This window comes from Siphateles boraxobius, unplaced genomic scaffold (assembly GCF_051911475.1).
Source record: "Siphateles boraxobius isolate OS27281-9 unplaced genomic scaffold, OSU_SipBor_1 160, whole genome shotgun sequence".
NCBI lineage: Eukaryota > Metazoa > Chordata > Actinopteri > Cypriniformes > Leuciscidae > Siphateles > Siphateles boraxobius.
The window spans coordinates 341564-357438 of record NW_027508767.1 but is presented as its reverse complement, the minus strand read 5'-3'; the positions used below and the strand labels follow the sequence as shown (position 1 = coordinate 357438).

General features: G+C 41.8%; 1 protein-coding gene across 4 annotated transcripts in view; it reads right to left on the bottom strand.

Annotated features, from left to right (window-relative positions):
* Window positions 1–15875, bottom strand: part of arhgef3 (Rho guanine nucleotide exchange factor (GEF) 3) — an 80859-nt gene that overhangs the window by 24568 nt on the left and 40416 nt on the right. Inside the window, exon 1 of one of the 4 annotated variants that reach the window (XM_077231958.1) lies at window positions 5108–5390. The exons of the other annotated variants lie outside the window; for them this stretch is intronic. Coding sequence (XP_077088073.1) covers window positions 5108–5209 — 102 coding nt within the window. The 5' untranslated portion in view covers window positions 5210–5390. Of the gene's footprint in view, window positions 1–5107; window positions 5391–15875 lie in introns of those variants that run through there. 4 annotated transcript variants of the gene reach the window in all.

The following is a 15875-nucleotide window of genomic DNA, read 5'->3' as shown; positions in this document are numbered from 1 at the left end:
AACCGGACCCCAAGCCAACCGGATCCCAAAGCACTAATAACACTAAAAACAATACAATTACTAAATATGAATGTAGCGATGTTCAGGGAAGAAGGAGGCGGGAATCGGCGAACAATTAAACAAACTTTATTTAAAATAAAATAAACAAACCAAAATACCGCCAGCATCCCCTCGCGGACGACTGCTGGCTACCGAAAATAGATATAACTGCCAGCAGCCCCTCGCGGACGACTGCTGGCTAAAATAAAATACAAATACAAAAACAAAACACAACTAATACACAGGCCTGTTCCTCTTTCGATCATCAACGTCGTCGCTTCTCCTTTATGCTTCCGCTCCTCCGTGAGAGATGCGAGACCGGTGTGCTTCACAGGTGTTGCTCATTAGCAATCGCACCACCGGCCTCGCGCCGTTCTCTCACGTCCCTCGGCCGTCCCTCGCCACAATGAATAATATCACTAAAATGTCTTTAGTTCACAAACAGCACAACTCTGCCATCTGTGAAAATCAAAAGCAGCTTTAAAAAGTTAATGTAGTTCCACAGGAGAAATATTAAGCCAGTAAATTAAGATAGTCGTCGCTATACCGTTATATCTATCGTCGTCTCTGAGAGAACGCGGCGTTCATGCAGCGACAGATGTGGAAACCTCAGTCCGTTTCTACTTTCACTTTCGGGGAATGAACGCGTTTACATGCACGGTCTTAACCCGATTATGCTGAATAATAGTGCATCCAATCCTACAACTATCTGGCATGTCGTTTACACCTCAAAACACCAACTTTTGTATATTAAAACTGGCGACGTCCTAGCAAGATCCTTGATTAGTTTACTGGGTTTCATTGCTATAGAACAACGTTCTTGCCCGCCAGCCAGTACTTGTGAAGTATGAATTGTGTGTGGAGTCGGGTCCAAATTGGCGCGAAAATTCACTAAATGTGACGTCATGTGCGTTCTCGTCTACTTGGGCTTACATCCGTACGGCAGCGGCAATCGCTAGCAGTAGTGTTTCAAATGGACTCTACGGACGGAAAGAAGCGAACAGCCTCCAGCACAACCCAGACACCCACTCGTAAGTAAAATTAAAAAAAGAGCTTATCTAGTGCGGCCAACGAGCTTGCGCAGGGAGAACGAGCATGAGACCGACTGCAGTTTCTCTAACGCCCACTGGTGTCAGTAACTTTTCGAAATTTCAGAACTTCCGCAATGCTCCTTTAATATATGGGCCAGATTTTTTTGGGCCGATAACGATAATATTAAAAGTGAACATATCGGTTGATACCAATATGGTGCCCGATATATGGTGTATCGCATCTTTAGAGCCAAAATGAGGAGTTAAAAGGCAGAATAGCTCTTTCCTCCGGGAACAGCTCTCATGTCTGTGTGACGCCGCAGAACGCTCTCTAGGAAGGCAGATCACTCGGTTACAGAACAAAGTAAATGACTTAAAGAACACATATTATTACGGCATCCATAAAACTAAAAGCAGTTCTCATGGATGGCAGAAGATCAGACGAGCCCATCAAAGAGAAGCTGCAGATGTGTTCACAGGAGCTCCTGTAATGGAGATGAAAGCACGAGTCGTCTGATGCATTCTGGGAGAGAGACTCGCTTCTGTGGGAAAGCAAGTGCCACTCATAATCAGGGTGCAACGCCACACACTGAAATTATTCCCTAGGTGACCCAAAGTCAAGGATAAAAAATATCCTAAGAGAAATCCTGCTCTGTGAATCTGTGTACTGAGTTTGTACTGTAATTAACTGATGAGTTTTAACATGAGGTATTCATAACAATACTGATGATTTAAAATGTAAATCTCATTTTGGATAAAATCATTTTATATAAAGTAAAAGTGTATATAAAAGAGTTTTCACAGGTGTTTTACACACATTTTGAAGAACGCCTCACATTTTACTGTGTTTAAGGTAGAAGGAAATGCCGTAAACTTTTCTGCCAGGACATTATCCATTTTTCTAAGGATTGTTTTCTCTATAGCCCCTTTCACACAGAGATTCCGGAAAATACACGGATAAAGCGACCCGGGATTTGACCCGGGTTTGTTTGATTTTGGTTCATTCACACTGCCAGTGATTTTCCGGAATCAGAGTTCACACACAACCCGTAAAAATCCCGTAAAGACACGTGACATTGACGTGACATATAATGTCTCAGCAGCGTCTATAGTTTGCTTATGAGCTGCGATTTCTCTCTGGAGAAACCTTTTCTCTGATTCGATCATAAACTAGCGCATTACATACCGTTTCACTAGCCTGCTTTCACTGCACTTCAGCGTCATCATTACGACACGGCATTGATGACGGCTTTTGTTCACACAGCGCGCGTTCCGGGACTGATCCCGGCAATGTTACTAGGTCTCCAACCCGGCATTAATCCCGGGTCGTGTTTGCGTTCACACAGAAGGCGTTCTGGCAATTTCCCGGGATCAACGCGCTGTGTGAAAGGGGCTTCTGAAATGTTTTGGCTGTGAGATTTAACTGCCCAAATTCGATCTATAATGCCTCACTTATTTCTGTAAGTGATGGAAAGTAAAATTTGGGTAAAAGAATAAACTACCTTGCGATTTCACATCACAGATGTATCAGTAAAACAGCTTTCCTTTTCTGCAGTCAATCATCATATTGAAAAGCACCAGCGATACAGAGACGACAGACGAAATTTCATTTCAAACTCACAACTGACAGTGGGACACATTTACACCTACTCGTTCATTTATTCATTATTATGTGCTGTTTTACCTGCGTTGATGTATTTCCTATGAATTTTAATTGCTTGTAGTGTGATCGCTCACTGCGCCGGAGCAAGGAACAGCTATCTTCTACTGTCATCATTACGACAGCAATCATCTATTACTACTTGGACAGAACCCTTTTCAATTAATTTAATTAAATCGAGTATAATTAGGCTTATACAGGTCTGACTCTCACCTCATTCATGAACAGGAATTGTAGTTTGCGAGTAAAGCTACAAATTCCTCAATCAAAAGTCTTCCGTAATCATTTTCTGATACGTGCAGTACAAAATTATGATTTTAAAGCCTCATTACAAACTCAATGCAGTCCATTGTGTAAAGTGATCCGGAGCTGACACTCCTGTATAGATTGATCTGTAAAGCTCGGGATAAAAGAGCCAATGCAATCCATTAAGTCAATATGCAAAGATCAAGAATTTCATATCTCAATGTTTTCTATACGGCACTTTGTTTTTGCAGCAGGGGTCATAGACCACTGACAGCACGTGTTTATTTAGCCTATTCACAGCTTTCATGTGAGGTCACATTGTTATAAGAATTGACTGTTGTAATGATAACCTGTATCAGTGAGCAAATGAGTCACCTGGACTGATTCAGTGAGGGAATGAGTGAGCGAATGAGTCACCTGCACTGATTCAGTGAGCAAATGAGTCACTTGCACTGATTCAGTGAGCGAATGAGTCACCTGCACTGATTCAGTGAGCGAATGAGTCACCTGCACTTATTCAGTGAGCGAATGAGTCACCTGCACTGATTCAGTGAGCGAATGAGTGAGCGAATGAGTCGCCTGGACTGATTCATTGAGCGAATGAGTGAGCGAATGAGTCACCTGCACTGATTCAGTGAGCGAATGAGTCACCTGCACTGATTCAGTGAGCGAATGAGTGAGCGAATGAGTCACCTGCACTGATTCAGTGAGCGAATGAGTGAGCGAATGAGTCACCTGCACTGATTCAGTGAGCGAATGAGTCACCTGCACTGATTCAGTGAGCGAATTAGTGAGCGAATGAGTCACCTGCACTGATTCAGTGAGCGAATGAGTCACCTGCACTGATTCAGTGAGCGAATGAGTCACCTGCACTGATTCAGTGAGCGAATGAGTCACCTAAACTGATTCAGTGTGCAAACTGATTCAGTGAGTTTGACTGATTCAGTCCATGATTCAGACCAAAGACTGCAAGACTGTCAAGAAGTCTGATTCACCAGTTGAAAGATTTATTTAAAAACAAAAACAAGAAAAATCACACAAATTGAGCACATTGCGCTGTATGTATGTGCAGTCAGCAGGGCAACAGAAAGTTTACATTCATAATCATCACGTGCCCTAAACACCACAGACCATGACTTTCCGGTCATTTTTTAATTTCATGTTTTTGTCCAGTCATTCTTATCACAACCAGACTCTCTATCAGCTCTTTGGGTCACTGTAGCTGTTTAGCTGACTTCATACTAAAATCAAAGTTTGTATAACTCAAAAACAAACTACAAACAACAGGAGAGGAAGATAAACATATCAGCACACAAATTGTTATTGGCTGCAAGCAGTTTGCTCATGCTTCAGGACACACAACAGCAGAAACATGAGCAGAAGTGACATACAGATGCAGAAACACATCAGAAGAAGCCACACACACACACACACACACACACACACACACACACACACACACACACACACACACACACACACACACACACACACACATATTCATACTTCAACATCAGGGTACTTCAGTAACCCAGGGTAACCCAGTTTACAGGGAACTACGGCAAGGTTCTCTAACAATATCAACAAATGTATGGCATATTAATAAGCATACTTTTAAAGTTATCATGGTCATAACATTCTCAAAATCTTAGCACAAAAAAAATATTTATACAGTACTACACCATTCATGAATGATTTTCTGATAAATTTTAATTGTATGTTAGTCTAACTTTATATGTTGTTAGTCAAACATTACTACTTTTTTAAAGAACGTTCAGAGAACATTATTACACAAGTATCTCTCACATAATGTTTGCAAAATGATTACATGGACAATTCCTTTTATGTTATCTCAATGGTCACACAACCAAGATCATTTTTTAAAAGACTATTCAGCAATAATCAAAACAATTCACATAATGCTCTTAAAGAAAAGCACGTATATACAACTTTTAAGAAGCCACACCAATGCAAAGTAGCCAACTATTGGCTGAGTTTTATTATTCACCATTAATTAAAAAATGCTTGCTCATGAATAATGTAGGCTATATTCGCATTATTATTATTAGGGTAATAAATACTTATATTTACAACAATAATAAGCGTCATTCACAGCGTTTGATAACTGTACCTTCAGCTCTCTGTGCGCGCCCCGGCCGCGGGCGCTCGGCTCGTCCACGCTGCAGGTCGCGCGTCTGATCATCAGGTGTATCGGGTCATCCTTCGCCACCATGCTGACGCCCCGCGGAGAATCGCACGCGATGCACGCCCGACTACAGCGGCATCCCCGAGCGAAAGAGACTCCTGCATCTATCTATCTGTGTGTGAGTGTGTGTCATCTGCGAGAGCTGGTAAAGTTCCACTCCAGCTGTGCGCGCAGCGTGAACGCGCACGGCGAGAACGATCTCGCACTCAAACCGCATCCGGGATCTGATGATAAACTACTGGTCGAGAAGGAGCTCAATAAACCACCGCGAATTTATATTTTTCTCCATTTACCGTAAACTGCAAACAATAGATAGATGGGATGGGTAACTATGGTATAAACCTATAGGCAGCAGGGAGTTGAGTGAGACTTTTCTATATAAACTACATAATTAATAAACCATAGACAAACCATAATACTGCATGCAAATATTATAATTGTTATTGGCTGTAATTTTTTTTAATCCTGAGGTCAGTGCCCTGGGAGATTTACACATTTTATATTTTACGGGGTATGGTTATATTTGGGGGTATGGCATCTTGAAAGGTAAGGGAATCCCCAATAAACCCCTCACCTGTTTGAGGCTCAGTTTGAGCTGTATCTGAGCCTGATCTGGGCCTGTAGGATTCAGTAAATAAGCTTCGGTAAGTCTGTTTCAGAGAGCGTGAGTAGGGAAAACAGGCTGGGATCCTCAGGTTTGGTTGGGTTCCTGTGATTGTGCTGCTGTCAGTCATGAGGAGATGCAGAAAGCGCAGCTGAACCGTAGCCAAAGCACTGATGGTGAACAAACACACGCCTTTAATGTTCACTCAACGAGGTGCCACTCAAATAACCCCAAACACCCCCCCACGACCTCGGGACGTGTGCAGTTCATCGGCCCACAGCATCGGCCTGAGTGACTGAACGTGCTCGAGAACTGAAGCTTCATTCTGTGCACATAAATTAAGTGACCTAATTAAAGACAAAACCACAGGCTGAGGGTTTCATATATTAGTCCTTTTACTTCCTGAAATTAGTAATTAAAAGTTCCATGCAGAGAACACATATCACTGGCATTTCTTACATTGATCAGAAGCCACACACACTAACAAGTAAACCACTAATAGATTAATCAGAAGTACAGCACACTAACACTTGCTACTAGTAGATTGATTTGAATATAGCATAATTATGACAAAGTAAACTTTACTGAACACACACACACACACACACACACACACACACACACACACCCACACACACACACACACACACACACACACACACACACACACACACACACACACACACACACACACACACACACACTTCACTGACGGATTGCAGTGACCAGGGACTGTCTGGTTCTAGGAAGGTAAAAAGAAACTGACTTGTGTACTCATTCTTACTGTAACGTGATATGAACGGGCTAAAGCAACCTTAAACAGGGATAACATGTGACAACTTCAGTTTTATATGTCATGACAGTTAAAATTGATTTCAAGGCTCATAAGAAACTTCAAATGAACAGATGAACTGATGTCCAACAACATTATAGAGAAAATATCATGAGGTGAGACTTCAAGAGAAAACTATCTATCCAGTGGTTCCTGTTCATGTGAATGTTTCTTCAGTTCCTCCAGGCGTTGTACAGACTCATGATTGTCCTGACTTGAATTTGACACACTGCCCATGTCAGTAAAACTCAACAAAAAATGAACTGAAACAGAGCTTTATAACCTCTAATCCCGAGTATTTCATTATTCGCTGTGTGGTATTTCTTTTGTAAATCACCATTGTTTTTTTGATTTGGTGGACCAAAAACATGTGTGAAAAATCCCATAGAACATCCTGAGTGTACTACAACAGCAGTGCACATGAGTAAAGTTTGCAGGAAGGATCCTGACTCCCGATGACGAGTGTGTCTGACATCATCATCAGCTTATGATCGAGTAAACCTCCGTTTCTACTGTTCTGATGTGTGGGTAACGATGACACACGTTTGGTCAGCAGGGTCTCAGCAAACTTGGCCGTGTGAATTAAACTTGTATATAGCTCAATTTATAGCCTATCCTTAATAAACAACCCATTCCTAAATCTCTGCTGTTTTGTAGTGGCTGTATTGAGCACACTATGACGAGGAGAATCCAACTCTATTTTACAATAAACCAAGAACACACAGGAGTTAAAATAACAATAAACCACAACCACATAGAAAAAAAACGACACTGAACAAAAAACTGAATGAAGTAAAGGCTTACGTAGGATAAGTTGATGTAGTTTTCCACCTATATTTAACAGTGCTTCGTCAGACTCATATGTACAAATACAACAGCCGTTTTTAAAATCCTATCCAATGGTTGAAAGCACAGGAGTAAACACAGTCACTAGTGGGTTATGACGGCTGTCAATCAAAATGTGGAGCGGTGATTCATTCCATGCGTTTCTGTCAGAAAACAAATGCATAATTCAGTAAATTATATTTTTAAATTCAACAGAATTTATCAACTTTGTTGCTGCTGTGGTGATTTTAATTCACATTCTTTCTAAAAATATGAAAGTTTTTGGTTTAATATATTCTTAATATATATGACTGTCAATGATCTAAATTCAGTTTCTATTTTATTTGTTCAATATTTTGTTGGATTTTAGTTGGACTTAACTGTTTCAGAAATAGTGATCTGCATGATGCCTTTGGGCGCAGTGATGTTGAATTTAAATGTCATGTAAAATAAAGACATGTTATGTTACATTGTGATGTAATGGTGTTTTCTGGAAGGGACTAAAGAACAAATAATGTTTATCAGCAGAAAGGCAGAATACAAATGTTTTTATTAAGTTAGATAAACATTATATAACAGTTTCAGGTTATGTTTTAGTGTTGGTAACATGTCCCACATTGTCCCACACAAACTTATAATCGTCCCACATTTGGTTGGTTTGATGGTGGTCACCGTAACTGTCTTTGACGCTCTTCACCGAACCCTCACATATAAACACCGGAGCATTTAAAAGCAGTGGATCCGTCTATCAGCGGATCCGTCTATCAGTGAATCCGTCTATCAGTTGATCCGTCTATCAGAGGATCCGTCTATCAGTGGATCCGTCTATCAGTGGATCCGTCTATCAGTGAATCCGTAGTGGATCCGTCTATCAGCGGATCGTCTATCAGCGGATCCGTCTATCAGCGGATCGTCTATCAGCGGATCGTCTATCAGCGGATTCGTCTATCAGTGGATCGTCTATCAGCGGATCCGTCTATCAGTGGATCCGTCTATTAGTGGATCCGTCTATCAGTGAATCCGTCTATCAGTGGATCGTCTATCAGTGGATCCGTCTATCAGTGGATCCGTCTATCAGTGGATCCGTCTATCAGCGGATCGTCTATCAGCGGATCGTCTATCAGCGGATCCGTCTATCAGCGGATCGTCTATCAGTGGATCCGTCTATCAGTGGATCGTCTATCAGTGAATCCGTCTATCAGCGGATCCGTCTATCAGCGGATCCGTCTATCAGTGGATCCGTCTATTAGTGAATCCGTCTATCAGTGGATCGTCTATCAGCGGATCCGTCTATCAGTGGATCCGTCTATTAGTGAATCCGTCTATCAGTGGATCGTCTATCAGTGAATCCGTCTATCAGTGGATCCGTCTATCAGCGGATCGTCTATCAGTGGATCCGTCTATCAGCGGATCGTCTATCAGTGGATCCGTCTATCAGTGGATTCGTCTATCAGCGGATCGTCTATCAGCGGATCCGTCTATCAGTGGATCCGTCTATTAGTGGATCCGTCTATCAGTGAATCCGTCTATCAGTGGATCCGTCTATCAGTGGATCCGTCTATCAGAGGATCCGTCTATCAGTGGATCCGTCTATCAGTGGATCCGTCTATCAGTGGATCCGTCTATCAGAGGATCCGTCTATCAGTGGATCCGTCTATCAGCGGATCGTCTATCAGCGGATCCGTCTATCAGTGAATCCGTCTATCAGCGGATCGTCTATCAGTGGATCGTCTATCAGTGGATCCGTCTATCAGTGAATCCGTCTATCAGTGGATCCGTCTATCAGTGAATCCGTATATCAGCGAATCCGTCTATCAGCGGATGGTCTATCAGTGGATCCGTTGTGGATCCGTCTATTAGTGAATCCGTCTATCAGTGGATCGTCTATCAGTGAATCCGTCTATCAGCGGATCCGTCTATCAGTGAATCCGTCTATCAGCGGATTGTCTATCAGCGGATCCGTCTATCAGTGAATCCATCTATCAGCAGATCCGTCTATCAGTGGATCCGTCTATCAGTGGATCCGTCTATCAGCGGATCCGTCTATCAGCGGATCCGTCTATCAGCGGATCGTCTATCAGTGGATCCGTTGTGGATCCGTCTATCAGTGGATCCGTCTATCAGTGGATCCGTCTATCAGTGGATCGTCTATCAGCGGATCGTCTATCAGCGGATCCGTCTATCAGTGAATCCGTCTATCAGCGGATCGTCTATCAGCGGATCCGTCTATCAGTGAATCCATCTATCAGCAGATCCGTCTATCAGTGGATCCGTCTATCAGTGGATCCGTCTATCAGCGGATCCGTCTATCAGCGGATCGTATATCAGTGGATCCGTTGTGGATCCGTCTATCAGTGGATCCGTCTATCAGTGGATCCGTCTATCAGTGAATCCATCTATCAGCGGATCGTCGATCAGCGGATCCGTATATCAGTGAATCCGTCTATCAGCGGATCCGTCTATCAGCGGATCCGTCTATCAGTGGATCGTCTATCAGTGGATCCGTAGTGGATCCGTCTATCAGTGGATCCGTCTATCAGTGGATCCGTCTATCAGTGAATCCATCTATCAGCGGATCGTCGATCAGCGGATCCGTATATCAGTGAATCCGTCTATCAGCGGATCCGTCTATCAGCGGATCGTCTATCAGCGGATCGTCTATCAGCGGATCCGTCTATCAGTGGATCCGTAGTGGATCCGTCTATCAGTGGATCCGTCTATCAGTGAATCCATCTATCAGCGGATCGTCGATCAGCGGATCCGTATATCAGTGAATCCGTCTATCAGCGGATCCGTCTATCAGCGGATCCGTCTATCAGCGGATCGTCTATCAGTGGATCCGTAGTGGATCCGTCTATCAGTGGATCCGTCTATCAGTGGATCCGTCTATCAGTGAATCCATCTATCAGCGGATCGTCGATCAGCGGATCCGTATATCAGTGAATCCGTCTATCAGTGGATCCGTCTATCAGCGGATCGTCTATCAGCGGATCCGTCTATCAGCGGATCGTCTATCAGTGGATCCGTAGTGGATCCGTCTATCAGCGGATCGTCTATCAGCGGATCGTCTATCAGCGGATCGTCTATCAGCGGATCCGTCTATCAGCGGATCGTCTATCAGTGGATCCGTCTATCAGCGGATCCGTCTATCAGCGGATCGTCTATCAGTGGATCGTCTATCAGCGGATCGTCTATCAGCGGATCCGTCTATCAGCGGATTGTCTATCAGCGGATCCGTCTATCAGCGGATCGTCTATCAGCGGATCCGTCTATCAGCGGATCCGTCTATCAGCGGATCGTCTATCAGCGGATCGTCTATCAGCGGATCCGTCTATCAGTGAATCCGTCTATCAGCGGATCCGTCTATCAGCGAATCCGTCTATCAGCGAATCCGTCTATCAGCGGATCCGTCTATCAGCGGATCGTCTATCAGCGGATCGTCTATCAGCGAATCCGTCTATCAGCGGATCCGTCTATCAGCGGATCGTCTATCAGCGGATCCGTCTATCAGCGGATCGTCTATCAGCGAATCCGTCTATCAGTGAATCCGTCTATCAGCGGATCCATCTATCAGCGGATTGTCTATCAGAGGATCCGTCTATCAGCGGATTGTCTATCAGTGGATCCGTCTATCAGCGGATCGTCTATCAGTGGATCCGTCTATCAGTGGATATATTAGGGATCAGCTGATCGACGCTGGCTTTAAAACTTGAAATAAGCGCTCGACTTGGTTCGGGTTAAATAACTGGTTCTTTTACATTGTACTGAAGTCTAAACAGCACTCTGACAGCTGGGGTCTGTGCTTTTAACTTCTATGGGATTTTTCACAAATGTTTTTGGTCCACCAAATCAAAACCACGAACATGGTCATTTACAAAAGAAATACCACACAGCGAATAATGAAATACTCGGGATTAGAGGTTATAAAGCTCTGTTTCAGTTCAGTTTTTGTTGAATTTGAACTGACCTAGGCAGTATGTCAAATTCAAGTCCGTTTTTATTGAAGCCTCCTATAAAATCATTACCCCAATAAAAAAGGTCGGCATATGATGCAATGTAACGTTTTCACAAAACATCAAGCACTTCAATATCAAAGACAGAATCAAACCTCAAGCTATCAGCGCATGAAAGAGCCTGTAAAGATGACCACCACCCCGATGACGAGTTACAATCCGTTGAACGTCTGAACATGGCCAAACATCTGTGATGTGAGAGACTGAAAGCTCTGATGCCAAATAACATCAACATGATACACTCGCATACAATTTGCTCTCGAACTTCAATTTCCAAGATGCTGGATGCAAATTATGCCTGACAATACTAAACTTTTGACTGGTAGTTCATGTAAATGAAAAAATAAATAAAAAGGAAAACTAAGCCACACCCAACAATTAGCAACAGAAATAAAAAACATGCTTTCTCAGTGTTTGACATCGATCGGGTTTAGAATGAGTTTAACAGCGACAGGTGGAAGCGCATCATTTCCTATGACATTTTACTGATGGACCATTGTGCAGAGAAACAGATAATAGAGGAAATGTGCAGGAATGGAGCGGAGTCCTATAGAAAGGCCCAGAGGGAATCAGAGTTTGGTGTAAAGTAGGGGATGACAACATTAGCTGAAAGGGTTCAGCTTTATAGAGTGCCCTTCAAAGGGAGCTGTAAATGTCACTTCTGTAGACGTCACCTGATGAGCTCCTCAATCTAGGTCAGCAGATATTGCTTTACAACCATAAAGTGTCATTTAATGCTGGACCTGTAGTGTCAGCACTGGACAAAGGAGAGTTTGTTGCATTCAGATGATTTTGCATTCATGCTTTAACCATGAAACAAGCAAAAGTATCTTGACATACAAAGCTCCACCAAAACACGAGGTCAATCTCCTCTTCATTCTGGCCTGAGGAATCGATTTTCATATGTTGTGCAGTTTGCCCTTTAAGTTTGCTTTTTCCCCCATTGATGTTCTGGTGACACTGGGTTTCAGCTAATTTTACATTTACGAATTGTTAATGGTTTTCTTAAATTCCTATGATTTTGAATGGCAGATGTTTGTAACATTAGATTTAAAGGGCTTCATATTCCCAGCAAATTACTTCAGTTTTGTCTCAACCAAGGCTCACTGGAAAAAATTGCATCTACCTACATTTCTGCAAAACTTAAATACCTACCTATGCATAAAATCAATGCAGTTTCCATAAATGAACAATAGTGGTAATAAAACACCACTAACTTTTATTCTGTTTCACACAAATTATGATTATGGGGCAGATTATCAATGAATAAAGACATATTTTCACACAGTTTCTGCATACTATGACCTCAAAATGATTTTACTAGGGCTGGGTAAAAATATCGATTCATCAATGCATTGCAATTATTTGTTTCTCAATTCAATATCGATTAATCAAATCCTACGAATCGATTCAGCCCCCCGGCTAGTGGCGGCACTGTGGGCAACACTCTAGTGAGAGCGTTCAGCGTTGTACAAGACGCGCTCACTGATCTATATAGAATGTCATTCTATATAGATCAGTGGACGCGCTTTACCAAAACAGCAAGATGACGGACAGTAGCTGCACTCCGTTCAAGCCTGCACCACCCACCAGGGACGTCGTTTGGCCTATTTTAGAGGGGCTGAACACCCCAACATGTTCCTAAGCCCCCCTAAATGATAATAAGAACAACAATAAGTCTCCGGGAGTCTCCCGCATATTGATAGCGGCTCCCTGATGTCCGCAAATTAGTTCAAATCTCCCGAAATCTAGAGCTCGTGAGCTCCAAACCGCGTAGCGCGCACACGACAGAGAGGAAGAGTCCTTGCGTGTGTGTAAATGTGTGCGCTTGTGCCTCACGAAGCGCATTTTTTTTTATGAGTATGCACATTTTGTGTTTCTGTTTACATTTCTTTTATAACTTGAATGTATAGGAAGAAAGAAATATACTTTCTGTTACAGTTACATGCACTTTAGAGGTGTTAATAAAGCACCTGTTTGTTACAGTTGTGGTTTGTATTCAACACATGTAGCCTACAATATTGTACAGTTTGTTCTGCTAGATAAACCAAGACAGGAAACATGCTGGGGTCAATTTATTCTTAAATATTGGTACTACTGCACACATTATTTAAAAATATACTCAGGCACTTATTACTTGTGTTTTTACTAATTATTGAATCGATATCCAAGCTAATAAATCAATTTCGACTCGAAATCGAATCGAAGCCTCAAGAATCGAAATAGAATCGAATTGTGAAATTCCTAATACCCAGCCCTACATTTTACCATAGTGCGTGATTTTTATCATCATATACATTTGATTTCAATACATTATTATCAGTATTGTACCTGTGTATAAATAAATGCTTATTTTTTTCGTAATAATTGTCATTATAATCAGTATTGTATGTATATATATATGTATATAACCAGCTGTTTCACTGATTGCTAATAGATTAAAGAATGCTTGAGTGAATAATGGATGTGCAATCCTGAAGAAGGCTTTGTAGCCGAAACGCGTTGATCAACATTTTGAATGTTTTAATGATTTAGCCCAGCACTTTTAGTTTAAGCACATGAGTGCCTTGGAATATTTCATCATTGTATTCAGTTTGATGTTTGCATCTCATAATCAGCTCCTTATGTGTGGCTTTTCTGACCTAGTAAACTTGCTCATCAGCTCACCTGGTACAGCACTTACAGAAACACAAGCTATGATAAAAGTCAGAAGAGACTATTCTATCTGTCCTTCTTTCTTTGTGAAAGCTTTCTCTTTTTTTATATCTCAAAGCAAACGGAAACCTCTGTTAAGGTGTAAACAGGAAAAGCAGCCAAGTCTTCTGGTTTTATTAATCATTTTGAGGAGGTTTAGGGGCCAGTGTCGTATAGCCCTGCAGTTCTACTCTGGCCATCTGTAGGGGGTCCTCCAGAATAGATCTGAAGGGTTATTGAATTTAAAGGGCTAGTCACGTAATGGGAGTTAATTTAAGTCTTCCGCTGAAGCAGGATAGCACTGTGCAGGGTTCCTCACCCACCTGTCCTGAAAATAGATGTCCACACAGCCTGTCAACAATCATTTTCTGTCCAGATTACAAACATAGGAAGATAAAAATGGAACTACTTGTTCATGCAATGTTGAAAATGAACCCTAAAATAATAAACCCTTCTAAACCTCGGTGAAGCAATGTATAGGGTGGTAGAATGTGAACTTACAGAAAATAATAATATTAAATAATATATTGTATATGGTTATGTCTTAGGTGGCTAATTTACTCATCATTGTCGTACTCCTGTATTATTTCAATGAAACTGGTGACTCTCTTGTGTTTTTGGAAGGCACAAATGACATTTATTTACAACAGCTATTGTGATGAAGGGAGGTAGGGCACATAAATATAGGATCCAATACTGAACCCTGGGGGATTCACTACTAGCCTGGTTTCTCCAGACTCTCCTCTCCCTTTCACTGTGTCCAAGTTATTCAGGTTGTAGGCATGACACCAGTGACTAACTAAATATTCATATAAAGGACACTGCCATACAACAAAAACACACCAAAAAATATCTTTCCCAAATATCTTCTCCTCTATTGAAGCCTAAAACTTCAAAATTGGCATGCAAAAAATAATTCCTCCATGCCAATGATACCAAATAACATTTGGTACACCAGGGCTATTATAAAATACAATTGACTTAACAAATTTTCCTTAAACTGACATATAAATTGGGACTTGCAAGCATTTCTTATCATGAAAATTACTGACTTGCAATGACATCAGTCTCATAACTGATACTGGCCCTTAAGACAGATCTTTACAATCTGTGGTGTTTAAGAAACTGCCAGTGTCAGCACAAACTCTGTAGAACAAAAATTTTAACATTTGCCTGAAGTACAGGCTACTTAATGAACAGTAGGTCAGAATTTGCAAGCATATGGAAGTTGTCAATAAAAATGAGTGTGCCACAGTTAAGCTTATCTGGTGGGCTAATTCTGAGTCTGAGTAAACAAAGAAGCATTTGATATCTAAACAAGTAACCCCATCTAACCCAAGCAAAATTAAGCTTTATCACCTGCAAAAACAGAAGATGCCAGGTTAAAATCCAAATCAGCTAATATATCTAAACATGTTTTCTTGCCGGCATATTTTCTGTATCTTTAGTGTACACACAAGCAAAAACTGCAGCAAAAAAAACAAAGCCACCCGGGTGCAATTCAGCAGGAGGAACTACATACATCGCGTTCTTTTACAGTACTTTGAGGCGAGTCGGAGATGTGAGATATTCAACTCAAACGGGATGACAGTGGCAGATAGGACATGTGTAAAACAGTGTGTACTTTAAATCTAAACCAAACCAAACCGTGAGACTTGTGCACCAAAGCTATAATTGCTAGCAATGTGATAAGGTGTGTTTTTCTTTCCAACAAAAAAAAATGCA